This window comes from Chenopodium album, chromosome 14, assembly GCF_948465745.1.
Source record: "Chenopodium album chromosome 14, dcCheAlbu1.1, whole genome shotgun sequence".
NCBI lineage: Eukaryota > Viridiplantae > Streptophyta > Magnoliopsida > Caryophyllales > Amaranthaceae > Chenopodium > Chenopodium album.
The window spans coordinates 1,485,055-1,502,580 of record NC_137847.1 but is presented as its reverse complement, the minus strand read 5'-3'; the positions used below and the strand labels follow the sequence as shown (position 1 = coordinate 1,502,580).

General features: G+C 33.0%; 2 protein-coding genes across 3 annotated transcripts; one reads left to right on the top strand and one right to left on the bottom strand.

Annotated features, from left to right (window-relative positions):
• Window positions 1-2,374: 2,374 nt before the first annotated feature.
• On the top strand, window positions 2,375-4,411 carry LOC145578482 (umecyanin-like). Its single transcript, XM_081635789.1, has 2 exons — window positions 2,375-2,691; window positions 3,734-4,411. The coding sequence occupies exons 1-2, from the start codon at window positions 2,514-2,516 to the stop codon at window positions 4,186-4,188; spliced, it is 633 nt and encodes a 210-aa protein (XP_081491915.1). The 5' UTR covers window positions 2,375-2,513; the 3' UTR covers window positions 4,189-4,411.
• A 7,644-nt stretch (window positions 4,412-12,055) lies between these two features.
• On the bottom strand, window positions 12,056-16,982 carry LOC145579791 (uncharacterized). Of its 2 annotated transcripts, none has more exons than XM_081637045.1 (6): window positions 16,697-16,982; window positions 16,481-16,595; window positions 16,264-16,378; window positions 14,979-15,920; window positions 13,274-13,329; window positions 12,056-13,178 (listed from the first exon to the last, which is right to left on the bottom strand). In XM_081637045.1, exons 1-6 carry the CDS (start codon window positions 16,795-16,797, stop codon window positions 13,095-13,097), a joined length of 1,413 nt encoding a protein of 470 aa, XP_081493171.1. In that variant the 5' UTR covers window positions 16,798-16,982; the 3' UTR covers window positions 12,056-13,094. The 2 variants fall into 2 exon arrangements, 1 of the variants encoding a protein (XP_081493171.1); XR_014099199.1 differs by having other exon boundaries at window positions 13,093-13,178; window positions 13,274-13,556.
• Window positions 16,983-17,526: the final 544 nt, after the last annotated feature.

The window sequence follows — 17,526 nt, the reverse complement described above, 5'->3', positions numbered from 1 at the left end:
ATTTTTTCAACAATCATGTAAAAAAGAAGGATAATGATATTTACAGTTCTTATGATTACAAATAAAAATTTAATTCATTTTTTAAATTGATATTAATTTTAGAACTTTATGTACTCCGTACTTGTCGATCATTTTCCATAAAAGAATGATAAAACATCGTCATGTTATTTTATTTTGTTATTGCAGCTTATGTTATGAAATGTATAGCTTAAGAATAATCTTTCATTATTCCTTAAAAGCTAACAAATTAAATTTGTTTTTATGTCAAAATCATGTTCGTTATAATACTATAGTCTAAAACTTTTTCAATACGAATTTGTCAACCTTCTAGTTATAAATATCATTACGCATTTTTCTACGTCCAATATGTTGTAATTGTAATTAACTCCGTACTTAATAAGTCATTGCTTGGTCAATAAAAGAGATTAGTAAGTCGGAAAGCAATCACAATTCACAATTAAGAAGAAGTAAAAGGACAAAAAAAATAAAAAAAATAAAAAAATAGGTTAGGTGGAAACGAGACCAAACTCTTCAACACGGCTAATTGCATGTGTACACAAAATTCTTATAATCTTACTAGCTATGTTGTTTTTTGAGACTTGATAAAGAAAGCTACATAATTTGATACATACCCTTCAATTTTAAGACCTCTCTTTCCTCTTTGCTTCTAATGTCCCCATTAACACGGGTACACGCCGCCAAATATGCACCCCATCATTCCCTTAATTATTTATTTTTCATCTACGTCTCCCTATATCTTATAACATCATTTAATGCATCATCATTGTCATTGTCGCCTTACATTAATTACTACGTCTTATAATAATCTTAATCTGATCTAATTTTATCTAGACTTTACATACATAGAATAATAATTTTGATTTATGTTGGACCTCTGTCATGTCTGCTCCCGGTTATTTTCTGTTATTTATGCTAGTATTAGACCTGACGCGAGGCTTTAATAGAATATATAACGACATCTAAGCAAAATAACATTTTTTTGGACTTCGTGGTTGTTTGGTTGACACTCAAAATCATGGTAAGTGAGTGAAATTAGTTTACTTTTGCTACCAAATAAAAGTCTTCTTTGTCTTTTAGACACGTTTTATAAAGAATGGATAAAAAATAATGTATTTGATTATTTAGAAGTAAATTACAAAATATTAAAGTTTGATTGATTAAAAAGTGAACAAGACTAGGCTGAAATGAGACTATTATTTTGAAAAAAAAAAAGAGTGTACATTATCTAGTTGACAATACTACTCCCTCCGTCCCCGAAAGAACGACCCATTTGGGTTGATTACCCGGGTATTAAGAAAGTTAAATAAAAAGAAGTAAAAGTATATTGAAAAGATAAATTTACATGGGGTTTGTAAAAAATAGAGAGAGAAAGTAATAAAATTACTTGGAAAATCAAATTTTTATATGGAGAAGCTAATTTTGCACAAATATTGTTGCAAATTGGTGGGTGTTTTAATGCAAATGGATCATTCTTTTTGGGACTAAAATTAGGCCAAATGGGTCGTTCTTTCGGGGACGGAGGGAGTACTTAAATTGGAGCAAGTTAGTTGTCTACTTGTGTCCTTCTAAGTAAGTTGAATTGCATAATTTTCATGTTCAACCAAACACTATTCGCTCCATAAGAATTGAATACAAATGTATCGATTTTAATTACAATTGTACTTTATATTAGGGTAAGACTAGTATGGAATAAATAATTACACTAATTATAAAAAATATTATAAATAGAGCAGTTTCTTCATAATAAATAATTTAATTTCTCGTGTCTAACCAGACAACCCCATAGGCAACAAGTATGTTACACATTAATCTGAATTAAATATCCAAATTCTAAAAAAAAAATAAAAAAAATAATAAAAAATCGCTCATGATTTAAGTCCTTAATTAAGATTTGAATTCAAACATACCTAATTAAAACTAGCTTAGAATTTGAAATCTCACTTAACATAAAATTAGACCTATATATTATACATTCACTTATTAATAATTCATGATCAATTAATTTAAGATCCAAATACCTAACCAGATCTAGCCAATAATTAAAATCCTTATTATTATTATCATTATTATTTTGTCTTCCACCATTTTTAACTAAAATAATATTGAACATTTGACAGCCCAAAAAACCAACTCAAACCAAAAACAAACAAAAAGTTGACCTCTTCACAGTTTGGTTCTCCTAATCCTCCCAAAAATAAATAAATAAATCAACTAATCCAGAAACACGTGTCAAACATCCAACGGCTCAGCCACCAAAAAATTCTCCAACTTAAAAAAAAAAAAAAAACACGGCTCTCTACTTTTTGTTAGACTAAGAATTTTTTGTTATAAATACCAGAAATAACACACATCTAACTTCATCCCATTATTTCTTGCTCTAATACTTTCTAAAAACACCTCAAAGTTTATAGAAAACTTAGAGCAGGGGCGACTAATTCATTTGAAGAACACAACAACAACAACAACAACAACAACAACAACAACTCGAAAAAATGGCAGGATACAAATCATCTTTGTTACTTGCACTTTTTATGATTGCTGGAGTTTCTGAACTTTGTTCAGCTGCAACACACACAGTTGGTGGTAATACTGGTTGGACTATCCCAAGTTCTCCTTCTATTTACACTACTTGGGCTAATGGTGAAACCTTCGCCGTTGGTGATGTTCTTGGTACGTATTCTTCGTGTTAGTTAACTGTCTTTATTAGTACTCCATCCGTCTCATAATATTATTTGCTGAGGTGGTATTATGTATGTATGTATGGATGCCTACTTCGTAATCAATGAGATTGTGAAGTAGGTAAACTACAAATATTGTGGGATGAGGGAGTGGTTACATGATTTTTTTAATGGATTTTTGGATCTTGATTTAAATTGAATTTTTAATATTTTAATTTCTTTCACTATTTATGATTAGTTAAGATTGGGATTAGTAATAATTTGTTAAGGCATCTTTTATAAGATCTAGACTTTGAATTAAAGACTTTTAAGAAAACAAAAGATAAAGGTAATAGTAATTATAAACTATAAAAGTGGTAAAGATTCGTTAACAATGTCAATATTAACATTTGTGATAATAAAAATAAACGAGTAATTATTTTAGTACTGCAAAAAACAGGAGAAATGTTTTTTGATTAATAATTTATAATGCACATGAGAAATAAATATCAATAATGGAGCGTCATATTTAGTTGCATAGTATGCATGGAACTCCATATTGGACCATTTTTATCTTTTGGCTTTATTCTTTATACTTTCTCATTTACTGTTTTTTGAAGAAAAACATGTGGTGTGATCGATAGTGCATTATTTTAGCACCAAGCTTTTGGAACAAAGTGTGTTGTACATCAAACAAAAGATTTCTAAAGCTATATGATTGTTGTACAAAAATGCCTAATGTTTGTTGACAAATTTGCATGCCCTTATCTGGATAGTCTAAAGTCGGTTTGTACGTGTTAGGTGTTACATTATGTCATTTGTACATCTTCTAGAAACGATTTGAACCGATAAACTTGACCGCCTCAAAAGTTGAAACTTTTATCTAACTAATTCAAAATGTGAGTTCCTTAAACACATTGTTTTATATAACAAGTTTTCTTTTTGAGTAAAATATGTCGTTCATCCACCAACTTTACTAACATATATCGGTATCATATATAATACTTCGAACTTCATATTGTATCTCAATTTCTAACATTACATTATTTATGCAGTGTTCAATTTCGCAACTGGGGCCCACACCGTAGCCGAAGTGAGCAAGGCAAACTATGATGGATGCAGCACATCTAGGACCATTGGTGCCGTTCATAGCACCGGCCCCGCCAACATCACCCTCACCACCGCCGGAACCCACTACTTCCTTTGCACCATCCCCACCCACTGCAACAGCGGTCAGAAACTCGCAGTGACCGTCACCGGACCCACTGGCTCTCCCGCCTCTTCACCCGCCCCTGCTGGTGGCGCCGCCGCCCCCTCCGGTGGTGCAGCCACCCCCGCCGAAGGTCCCACCACCGGGACCATCCCATCTGGAAGTCCCACCGCCCCCGCCGCCGGTTCACCCGCCGCCGATGGTCCAGGAAGTTCATCCCCTCCCGGCAACTTCGCCGCCTCTACCGGTGTTAGCATGTTGAGCTTATTGTCTGTTGGTGTTGCGGCTTTGATGTTCTAGAGATGATTTTTGTTGCATTATTTTTACATGTTTTTGGGTGTTATTATTTATTTACGGATCCCCCTTTTTTTTTTTAATTTAGTTTGTTATTAACGAATTAATTTTTGATCATGTTATGGTCTATATATATTTTTGGTACTTCTTTGTGTAATAAGGGCTGATTTTTCATCCATCAGCTTTTGTTTTATGGTACATTTATTCGGCATAAATATATTTTTCTTCTCATTATGAGATTAAATTTCAAGAGCGTAAACGTTAATTTATTATATTGATTTGATTTATCAGAGTTGTTAGTTTAAAATTTAAATCATCAATATTCGAAAACGTATACACCAAACTGATTGCATGCACATAATTATATGGCTCGTAGTATTACCCCTTAATTTTCATTAGCTCAATTCATAATATGCATAGTTTTAGCTTAGTTCACTTAAATGTCATTAGCAAATAAGTTATAAAATACAATCTTACAAGCGTAAATTGATTAAAATTGTCATGTTGTAGTATTTTAGAAGGTGCTCTTTCAGGTCATATCGACATCTAGTTAGTTAGGTCTTGTACCCTTGTTACAAGCTTACAACAAGTTATGATCGATGTACAACACTTTAGAGAAAGCCACTAGAAAATTAACTTATAATTGACCAAAAAAAAAAAAGGGAGTGAGTACAATAGAAATATGGCTAAAGAAGTCTTAACTACACAAAAATTACGTACGTTATCAAAGCAAACTCAAAAACGAAAGTTGAAAGTAACATATTTTTGGAGAACTATCAACATAATGTCAAAAAACTTTTTACATGAATCTTAATGTAGCTTAGCGCTATATAATATATCTTAGTTTGAAAAGTGTAATTTGAAACTTTGAAATGATGATACTCTCTTCCATCATTTTCAAATGTTTGTCATCAATATTTTATAAGACTAACTTTTAATTATTAATTTTGACAATATTATATAACAACATCAAATAAGTAGTATATAATCTTAATGTTAATTGATTTTTAAAAATCAATTTCAAAAATATCAATCATGGTTAATAAAGTATACGATAATTTATAAATATTTGAAATAAAGTAATTTAATCTTGTATAATCAGTGGACAAACTCTTTTAACTCCACCATTATTAGTTAATTGCTGGGCCATTAAAATGTTGATTGGATGATGAATTCTTTACAACCACTTCTTAAACTATTTTGACATTTTGTAACTGATCATCCAAGATTATTAAAAAAGAACCTACTAAAAAAAGCAATTGTGACTTCATCCAATGAGCTAATGACTTTTGTAAAGCATTAATTGGTTTAAATAACTTTGGTGGGATGATGATGTACAATATTAACTTTTTCAAACCTAGCACATTCTTTAGAACCCTATGCTAAAATTTATTTATAACTTTTAAAATGAGTTAAGTATACAAATGGTGATCAAGTTTTTGTTTTTTTCACCCTTTGGTGATCAAGTTTTTTTTTTTCACCCTTTGGTGATTGAGTTAGAAAAACCGAGCACTTAACTCACCGGAAAACCTTTTAACCTGTTTTGAACTCAGCATAAAAAACTTAGTCACCCAACATAAACTTAATCACCTTCCCAAAAACATAATCACTTATCAATATGAAATCCTGAAATGAGTTTAAAAGCTGAATATATAATACTAGCCTTTGGAATAAATTACAAAAGTATAAATACAAAATAATTCCAACACCTATCTATTCCAAAAGGCTACCCAAAAAATTTCTCCATTGCTATCATCATTGCAACAAGAGCTTAAGCGATGAAAACTTCCTGCAAAGGTAACATCATCATAGCTTAAGAATCTAATGCCTGTATTTTTTGTTTTAGTAGGATCACAATAATGCATCTTAATAATGTCTTTATACCCTAAACTACCTATGATCTTCCTCATACCATCCACATTAAAATTAGTAGGGAGTTCATCAAACATTTTCATTTCACCACCAACATACTCTAAATCAGGAGTATGTTTCCACACCCCACCAAATCGAACAACAAGTGCCATTGGGATCATCTACATCTACAACATATAATAATTGTCATTCAATTAAAAACTACAATAGCTATTGTTTAACATCAACACATATTGAAAAATAAAACAACTTTCATATAATTCACAAACAAATTAACACATAAATACACTTTACTCGACATTAAATACTAAATTCTTTCAATTAAGTATAATTACTCTGTTTCACACTACTCCTTCCAATTACACTAAGAGTCAAGATACCCACCCAATTATAACCATGCATTAGCAAATCAAGAGTCTTACAACAATAATCTAAAGGTAAAAATACGAAATTTTATCATCATACACCAAATTCGACCCTTAATTCAGGAAGAATTCCACAATTTTAGACAAAATTTAAACCCTACATTTTTCGACTCTAATTAGTACACAACAATTAAGGCAATTATGAACGACTAAACCAAAGAGATGAAGTAGAGATTTACCTTTCGAAGTGTCGAACACCTTTAATCAAGCTTTCCATTAACTCATTAAGAGTGAAGTTTGAAGAACTAGTAAAGAAAATAAAAACAAAAAAAGGGAAAACGTGGGGAAGGGGAAGAACTGCACCAAAAGGGGAAATTTTGGGAAAAGTTCATAAGAGAGCCGTCATTTTCACAATTGACGTGCCTCGTGTGAATAAAAAAAATTAAATACTTGCTTTTTTCTTATTGGTTAACCACAAGTGACTAAGTTTTTAACCCAATGTATCTGACAAGTGATTAAGTTTTTGCTTCCTTTTTATTTTTTTTGTCAGAATTACCCCCTCCAATCACCAAACGGTGAAAAAAAATAACATAATCACCAAACGGTGAAAAAATATAAAACATAATCACCAACCTTATGCTTAACTCCTTTTAAAATTATCTAATTAAACACTATATTCTTCTCCCAAAATTAGAATACAGACACTACATATTAAGAAGAATTTTTTTTAATGATTTGTCGAAAATATTGTTAATTTTGAATGGGAGTTTATCAGATCGATTCAATATAAATAATGTAAATTTTATTTTGCTTTAAACTATTCTATGATGAAAAGATTGGAATGTGTGATAAAGGACCAAAGAAAATTACTTGTAATAACTAGTAGTAAACTTCGCATGCTTAACGAGTCCTTGGCCTTTAAGAGATTAGAACATGATACGATGAGAGGCAAGTCTTGACTAGTTTCCTAAGTAAACCTTAAGTTCATTTTAGTTTTAAGTAAAGCTAGAGCTCATTCGATCATAGGGGCAGAGGGAGGGGGGGGGGTTAAAGGGAAAATTTTCAAGATGTGTTTCTATCCACTAACTTTGCTATGCGTTTGATAAATTTTAAATTATCTAGTCAGGTAAAAGTTAAAACCTCAACGTAGTAGCCTAATAGAGTAATAGGTAGTATTTCTTTTATTTATATAACCTAAAGTATATGTCAATTCAAAATACAAATAATAATTAACCACTTTGTAATTAACAGGCTTAAGTCGTATCACCTAATAAAAAATAATTCCTAAATCCTCTAACTATGCAGATAGGGAAGAAGGGTCGAATCACGGGGAAACAAGTCAATTTATTCCTAATTAATTAACGTAGTCTAAATTATTAAGTAATCAATTTGTTATTATAAAAGGGAATTAAACTACGAAGATTAAGAATATGGAGAATCAATAAATAAAAGACCTATGGCATAGGTTCACCAATAAATAATATTCCGGGGTAACAAAACAATTATTCATCAATGCATCAACGTATTACAATCACAGAATTAATCTACCGGCACTAAATCGCATCTCTCGAATCTTGACTTAACCATTTATAAATTAACCTGCCTATTGAAACTAAGCCTAAATATCAATTCTCATCTCTCGAATCTCAAATCTCGAATCAATATTGCTTAACTCATACAAATTAAATCTGGCCAAATCTAATTGCATAGCATTAAATCAATCAATAGGAAATTAATCAAGCATTGACAATCAACAATAATAGATTACCCCTTCATATTATTTATGGATCCCCACAAACCCTAGAAATAAATTAAAGCTACTCACACATAATCAAATCTAAACTAATCAAAGCAATTAAACAAGACATGATGAAATAAAGAAATTAAATTACTGAAAATAAAAGAGAAGAAATCGTTACCAAAATTATTAATGGAAATAATGAATTGAATTAAACCAAGAGTTGTAGAGAGAGAAACAAGAGGGAGAGTAATTCAAAGCTTAAACTAAAATCTGAGAATAGTAATTAGGGGAAGAGAGAGCGTACTAAACTCGCTTATCAAAAGCGTAGTTATACAAAGGTAACAAATCCTAAGCTTAAACGAAGTAAACGACGCCTAAACTTTACTTAGGAACACGCGCCCGGTCGGGCGGTGATACTTGGGCATCCTTGGACTCCTGTTTAGGCTATTAACTTGGCCCAAACGCTAATTTCCTCCTTGGGGCTTTAATTACTCGATCCAATGCCTCGTTTCCTTCCAAGTCGAGCCCTTAATCACCGGTTTGATAACTCTAACCGGCCTTGGGCTATGAAAGATGGTCGTGCTCCTCCAATGCTCGTAGTAGCTCCAAATAATCCCAGAAAAATGCTCCAAATATGCAATTTCCTACAAAACGCTACCAAAACTACGAAAACATTAGAAAGCACACATTAATAATAAAAATGGCTCTAACGAGCCAAAAATACTCCTAATTATGACCAATGGATAGGGGTAAATTACTATATAAAATAGACATATCAGTAATCTATGTATACAATATTAATGTAAAAGGCCCAATGAGGAAAGTATTAAAATGCCAAAAGAAGTAGTAATACAACATTACAGCTTAAGTAGCAAGAAGCAATCATGGGGAAATTAAAAAAAAAAAAAAATGCTTGTACTTGAGTACCGATAATCAAAATTTTACCTTGTTTTAGACATTGTTGTCCAATTACAACACATTCTAACGAATAAACTTTTTTTAAAAGGGTGTACTAGTTAGTTTATTTAATTTAAATTATTGGGGGAAAAAAAAAGGATGACCCTCAAGTCCTCATTATTAGCTTTAGATTAAACAAAAACAAACAAAATGAGTTGAATCTTTTTTTTTTTTTTTTTTTTTTTTTTTTTGAATCGAAATGAGTTGAATCTTGATCAAAGCAATTGCGTATTTTACAATTTTGTTCATTTATTTTCAATTTATGATATTAATTTCACAATATTAACATAAAACATCTAAGAGCCTGTTCTGATTTACGAAACTGAATTGAACTGAACTGAACTGAATAGAGATGAAATGAATATTTTATGAGAGAAGAAAATTAAGAACTGAACTGAATTGATTGAAGCTGAACTGAACTGAACTTAAATTAAACTGAAGAAAATTAGGGCCTGTTCTTTTCAGTTTAATTTCAGTTCAGTTCACTTCAGCTCCAATCAGTTCAGTTCACCTCCTAATTTCCTTCTCTCATAAAATATTCATTTCAACTCATTTCACTTCAGCTCCAATTAGTTCAGTTCAACTCAGCTCAGCAACAGACCCTTAGTATAGTTAGAACTTGAACAATCCATTAGGACCACTCACCACTATCCATACATAGGATTATAGGAATATATTTATATAATATGATATGTTACACAATGTACGAATTGAAATTGACAACTAATTATTTATATAAAATTAAAAAGAATGCAACAACTCTTTTTCTTAAATAAAATTACTAGCCACTAGGAACTAGCCCACTAATTAAGATCGGTTCCACTCCAACTCAAATGCTGGAAGTGACCTAATCCCATGATCATTCAAGTTCAAACTCAAGTTTCATAAAGTTAAACAATACCCTACCTCAACTTTAATCACTCATTCTCTATTCTTTGTTAAAAATTTTCGTAATATTTTAATTTTTTATAACTACACTATAATTATAACATCATTTCTCATACATAATCATAGCACGGTTTATAAAATGACTCATAATCAAATTCTACAACATACATTATCTTAGCGCGATTTATATTAAATGAATCGTAATCAAATGTTACAGGATGAAATAGGGACGACGGAAGAATTAAAAACTTTTATTCTTGTTTTAATATTGAGTAAAATGTTAATACAACCTTAACATGTAAACATGTATGTTCATTGAAAAGGATCCTTTCACATGGTATAATTGTAGAAATCCATCTTAGACCCACAAAATTGTCACATAGTATTGAGCTCCATATATAATTTAGAATACAATTACAACTGTAATGCGTTTACCATGGAAAATTGTACATTATTTATATATTTTGAACTTTCTTTTATATTTGTAGAAAATGTCACACGGCTCAAGTTTCACCTACTCACCCATGTGAGACTTCTCATGCCTTTTTCTAATAACATGTTTTCTTAGCTTCTTCCCATTTTCTTTGCTTACCCCTTTTTCTTTGTTATTCTAGGTTATTTTGTCAACTAATGGAATGGTCTTGTCTTCCTTTTATTAGTTTATAATATGTAATGATAGTAATTAAACATAATTAAGTACCAAAATTATTGACTTGTGGGGTCCTTTGTGCACTTTCAGGTAAGCTTCTATTAAAAAGTAATAAATTTTGGAGTTTCACAATCGTAAATTCACACATCAAACTTTAACGTATGTTATGGTTTAAGAAATTACGGACAAGTTTGTCTCATGCAAAACCTTCAAGTTTATAAGAGAAAAGTCTATTCCTGAAAGAACTAAACACACATTATTGCTCCAAAAATCAAGTTCTAATTACATATTACCCTGGTTTCATCCTTTATTCTAAAGTTTTCATAGTTTGTGAACTAAACACATTCTTAAAGGTGTAATATTTAATACTGAAATCAAAGATATATATAAAGATAACAATCGAACCGTTTGAATCGAGTTGATTCGGAGAAAGTAAGATTCGTTCGGATTGATTTCAAATTCAAGTTAGTCCATTTCGGTTCTATTGCTAAGATATTTGTTTTAATAATTAAAAAAAAAAAAAAATTCACCAATAGGAACAGTAACTTGGGTCGAGTTGGTTTAGAAAAAATTCACCAATAGGAACAGTAACTTGGGCCGAGTTGGTTTAGGTCATATTAGGGCAAATTGTGTCAACCAATTTTAGGTAGAGTAAGGGTTACAAATGAAGTATAAGTTGGTTTTGCCAAGTCTAAAGATAAATTCATAAATAGAAGCTTAGTATAATTTTTCCTAAGTGTCCAATGCCATAATGCCAATCAAATATTTAGGATCTACTGAGGCCTAAGAGGCAATTGATGTTTCACTAGGCCCATGTCATTAATTGTTATTGAGCTTCAAAAGACACTAGCTCGGCCCAATTCAATGGGAATAAATGCCGTTGTTAATTACTGGTACCATATTTTTAAGGTCACTGTCATGCCTAATTTGCCATTTTCTTATGCCCCACAAAATTCTCAACTCCATGTTATAAATAACCGAGTTGTCACTTCACCTTGTCTCACTAGATCCCTTAATCATGCATCAGTCTTCAAATAAGGATAAGATCTTGTACATCCTTTTAGGGGTATATTTTACGTCGAGGGATAAATTAATGTGAGATGTTCTCATCAAATTAGCTGGTTGACAAAGATGTAAACAGCTACTTAATTGTACTTCAGCAAAACAATCCTATTAAATTTCAATTATACATAAAATATAGTTGGGTAACAATTCAAATGATTCTCTCCAATCCGTTCGGTTTATCCGTTGATGGTGGCCACTAGGATCCTCAAATCGACATTAAACAATCAATGTCGCTGAATCATCCAGTCGTAAGAGTCATGATATGCAAAGAAAGTTCATCACAACAATAATACACGCAGCTGTAGAACAACCGGCAGAAAAGCTCAATGGTACATCAAAGATGACGTTAAAGCAACAAGAAAACATGCTAACATATATAGACCTGGATAACATATGTTTTGGAAGCAGATTGTGACCATTACAGTATATTTGGGCCACTACACAGGACATTCTACTACAATTAGACTCGAAATTCAACAGCTATAATGACCTATAAGTCCTCTATATGTCAGAGATATATATAGGGTTAAATGATATTCATGTTGAAATAACATGATTGAATGTTATCAACAAACATTATACTGTAGCAATGCAACAGAATGCTTATCTCCTTTGTTCTAAAAGAGAGTCCACCTCTACATCAGTAGATGCATCCAAAGCCATGCAGCTAATGGCCGAACCTGTTAGAAATTTAGGGCATATTACAACGTGTGGAGACTTACAAAATATACAGTGAGTCATTGAATCCGAAATTTGACAAACTGTGCCGAATGGGGATCGTTGTTTGGCAAGTATCAGTTTCTGCTGTAATTGAAAGCAATGCTTGCCAGGGAAAGACAATCCTTTAGCTTTACCAATGACAGCCGCTTATTCAGTCAATTCTTCAGCATTTTTCCCACATACAAGGACACAAGTATGTTGTCAATTCTCATCTGTTACTGCAACAATGTAGTCTGGCATAATGCTCTAAGAACTAGTCTCAACAGCTAAACAAAATTTTGCTGCCTGCCCTGCATACTTTGGCAAGCATGAACCATAGCTTATGATCTTGGACCAGAAAGTGGAATCATCTTCTTTCTTCTTCTGTTTAACTCTCTGCCCATTCAACAATTAGATATGCAGCCAACAAAACCTTGTACTGTCAAATACTGGACGGGCCGATTGTACAAAATTTCAAACTCCTTAAGCAACATACATGATTATCACAACGCCCAGGTGCAGATAGTAAACTTACAATTTTCTCTCCATACAGCTCTCCCTCTCACACCCTCTTTCTGTGATTAGGGGCTGGGAGTGTATGATCTTAGAATGAGCAGAGCAAATAACCAGTTAAGTACCAATGATTCACTGAATGCAAGCTATGCTGTTGCTTCTTTTAATATAGCACAACTGCTTGTCCGGGAATATAGCTTTGGCTAATAACAATTTCTTCACATCCTACAAAAACAGCATCAATCACCTGCAATAGAGACAACAAAAATACAATTCTGAGGATAGAATTATCAAAAAAGCACCAAAAATGATTAACTGAAATAGAAATTGAAGAATATTGACCTTGTTGCATTTCTCCTTAGTGCAAGGGAGCTCTAGTTTCATTTGTGAATTGTTTTCTGCAAAAACGTGCAAGAGCAGTGGGTTCTTCACCACATTCTAAACTTTACCTGTGCAAAATGAAGAGTCCACTAACAGTGGAGAAGTTCTAAAATTTGTAAATGACTCCTCCTAAAGAGATCTCCCCCCTGTACAGGTTTCAAAGTCTTCACTCATAGCACATTATCATTTTAAATGACTTTTTGCTATTTCTTGTTCTTTGGACTGACATTTTTCATGCTACCTCCTACCACAATTTGACAACAAACCTTTAGAATGCCTCATAAAAACACAATTGAGATATGCAATCTTACCACTGGAATTTCTAGCCTAGCCTGAAATCAAGAGCTCCTCAACTTCTTTTAAATAACTTTATCCTATTACTAACTGGCTTCAAGCTATTACTTTGCATAATACCATCTAACTTGAAGGAGTTTCCTTTTGGGTGGCCAAAGGTAGATATTTACACTCAATAAAATATACAATTGGGCCATCTGAAAAACAAATCATTAGCTGTCATCTGGTGTCGATGAATCTTCACTATTACCGCCAATATTGTTGGATATTTGCAACATAAATGATCCCTTCACATAGACTTTCAATCAAAAACTTTGAAATTCAACACAGTATCATTGGGTGGGAAGCTGTCATGGTATGGCAATTCATGCACCTCCCAACAGGGGAGAAGCCAGGATTTTCAAGTCCTGGGGGCCGGACTATTAATAGATAATTGAAAAAATTAAAATATACTATATTTTATTGTTACTAAAAAAAAAAAGAGTTAAATTTTACTCTATGAATTTTCATAATAGCAAAATCATCAATAAAGATTCAACACTAAAATTTACCGCAATCTCTAGTTAACTTTTCTATATAAAAAAAAAAAAAATCTAGTGTTTTTGATTTCATGATAACAATACAAAAACAATAATTATCAAATTAACTAGCATATAACCCTAAAAGTTTGATATTTCATATTAAATGTAAGCAATTAGCCTAAAGTCCCACTCAATTGACAAAAAATTAGCCAAATTTATTAAATAATATAAATATATTAATCTTTATTTAAAAAAAAAAAACCCATGCCCAAGTTGAATAAACAAAGCCTTAATAAAAATAAAAATTAAAAATAAAAATTTTGGGATAGGATTCGATCCCAACTCCCTCATGAAAAACACCACTCCTTAACCAACATAACAAGCCTTATTTACTAAAATTTATGTCTCTTTAATAGTATATGTAAATATTTTAGGGGGGCCATAACATTGAATACATGGGCTGCAAATCTGGGCCGGGGAGGCCGGGCCTCCACCAGCCCCCCCCCCCCCCCCACCCCTTCCCTCCGCCCCTGCCTCCCAACCAGAGATCTTCATTTGTCAATATATGGCCCTCTTATCGTTTTAGCCAATCTTCATAAAGATAGAATCTAAGTTATGGCATTTTTATCTAACAGTCTTAGTTGGAATAGCAGCCCTATCTTGCAATATTGAGTCACAATTACATTACTCACATAAAAGTGTTCTTTTAAAAGTTATTAGCTAACTTGCAACATTGCTATTAGCAACCTAACAGTAATATGGAAAAGTTAGCATCAGGGCCAAGACAAAATTAGACATTGCATCCACAATATTTCATTGCATTTCACTCATTCAAAAAATGTGTTACAAACCTGGCCATCTATATTGACCATGAAACTGGTTAGGTTGGAGCTCCGGAAGCCATTGAGCATGCTCATTGTCTAACTCAATATGATCTGGGGCTTTACGCTTTCTTAGAATTGCATTTCTTTCAAGAACCTGACCCTCCTGTTCCGGTCTGTTCTCACGTGATTCAGAGAGATCATTCCCACTTTGCCTAGGGAAGAAACAAAACTCGAGATTCTTAGAACATGGCTCAGAGTACATGCTGATCTCTCGATGACTACTTGAACCACCATCGCTGGTCAGATGACCAAGACCTTTTTCCACACTTGGACCAGGGCAGGAAGGACCCAATCGTAAAGACAAATCACAGTCCATTTCAGCTGCCTTTCCACGGTTGTCAACTGAATTTTCTTGCCCAATTTTATCTGCTGCAGTTTCTACACTCCCACCAGGTAATAGATTCCTCGTGCTGGTAAAACAAGGAGGCTGTGTTCCATGCCAACCCACTGGTGTGCCAACAATTACATTCCTAGAATCTGAACTTTGAGGTGACCGGAACCCAATCTGGGGGTCAACATTTTGAAAATTACTACCATAGTACAATGGATAAATAGAACCAAAATTCAACAAGGAGTTCGGTTCAATAGCCACAGAGGGCATAGGTCTTGGGAAGCTGGATTGAGAATAGGGATTAGGGTGAGTAGCAATGTAGCTAGTATTGGGCGCCATTTGGCTGCTAGAAAGCGAAGATGTACTAGCCTGGTTTCCCATTGTTGACCTTGAAATACTCAACGGACTTCCCACGAGGTTTGGTGGCTGAGGGGGTGGTCTGGGGTAATTAGTTTCATCGGGAACGGCTGGAGCTGCCTGAGCAGGTTCTTGGAATCTTGGGTTGAGATAACTCCTTGGATTACTGTTCCGCTGGCTACGTGATGCTCTAACAGGATGACATCCCAGAACAAGGGCAGCTGAACAACAGAATTACACGGGGAAGGATTAATCTTTGCTTACTGCTATCCATACACACCTCATCACATAATGAATTGGGCACTCTGACAAGCCTATGATAACATACTGCCAAAAATGAGAGAGAAATAAACCCTTCAGCTAAAACCTAACCCTAAGCTTTTGCATGATGCTAAAAATCAAATGAAATTGACAACAAAAATCACTACAAAATCGTCAAAATTTTTAATACCCATTACAATGCACAACCTAAAAATCACCAAAATACCTCAAAGAAACAACTTTTTCAAGAAATTGAGATCCAACTACAACAAATTTTTACCAAAACTCAGAAAAAATTGATACCTTCAATACATGGCTGAAGAAATTGACCAGTTTCAGTACTTTCATCTCTTCTAATTATAGTATCAATAGCTTCATTAAGGCGCTCCCAAAGTGTTTCAGGATCCACATACTCAGCCTAATCAATCAAACAATGTACACCCAATAAGCTCAAAAATTCAAAAAACCAAACAAATGCTCAAAACCCACAAAAACCCAGAAATAAAAAACACAAAAATACCTCAGAATTAGCTTTAGAATACATAATTTCTTCAGCTTTTAGCACAACACGAGGCAACTTCTCTTGCCATTCTCTATTCTTTCTAGTAACAGAGCTATGAGCTTCAGTGACAACTCTGAACAAACACATGGTGGGCATTACAAAAAACGAACCAAAATTCACAGAAATTGAGCTGAATTATCAATGGAAAACAAAAAATAAGAAAAACCCAGAAACCTGAAAATCTGTTGAATGATTGAACCTCTGATGGGTTGATGTCTATCACTATGCCAAGCTCTTCGAACACACTCATATGGTCTTGGGCCTGGTCTAGGCATCTTGTTGAGTCTCAATTGAATTGAATTTCAACTGAATTGAATTTCTTTGTTGGGGTAAAAAGAGTGAGAAGAGAGAGAAAGAAATAGAGAAAAGAGAAGACTGATAAGGAAGTTATTCTGTACATGGGGTTGGGGGTTCCCCTTTTGGCGCACCTTCTCCTTCTCTCTCTCCTCCTCCTCTCCACTTCAATCTCCTGTTGCTTTCGTGCTTTTTTGCCTAGCAGACAAGAGCCTCTATGGGGGGTAAACTTGGCATATCCATCGTATCATTCTCGAAATTTTCGGTATTCATATAGGTTATCTCAAAATAATCCCAACTACAAAGTATTTTTTTTTTTTTTAAATAATCGATTGTATATTTGATATCTTGTTGCTTTCAATCCTCTTTGGCTCTGGTTATAATGGACAAGGGCTTGAGAGCGAAGTGATTATATAATATGGTTGTTCCGCTATTATATGTCTTTGTTATAGAGTTTATTCTCAACTATCGCTATGTGTATGTAAAATGTTAAATTATGCATCTTTAACTAATAGATAAGTGATCGAGTATAACTAATCAATAAATGATGATATATTATGGTCGTTACGCCTTCCGCTGATAAAAAAAAAATAGCTTAGATGTTATTTTTCAAAATAATCTCAACTATCAATTCAAAAAACTTGGATTGAGAAATAAGTTTGTGAAGAATAGTAGGTCAACAAACAACCTTTGAATGGAAAAATATCAAC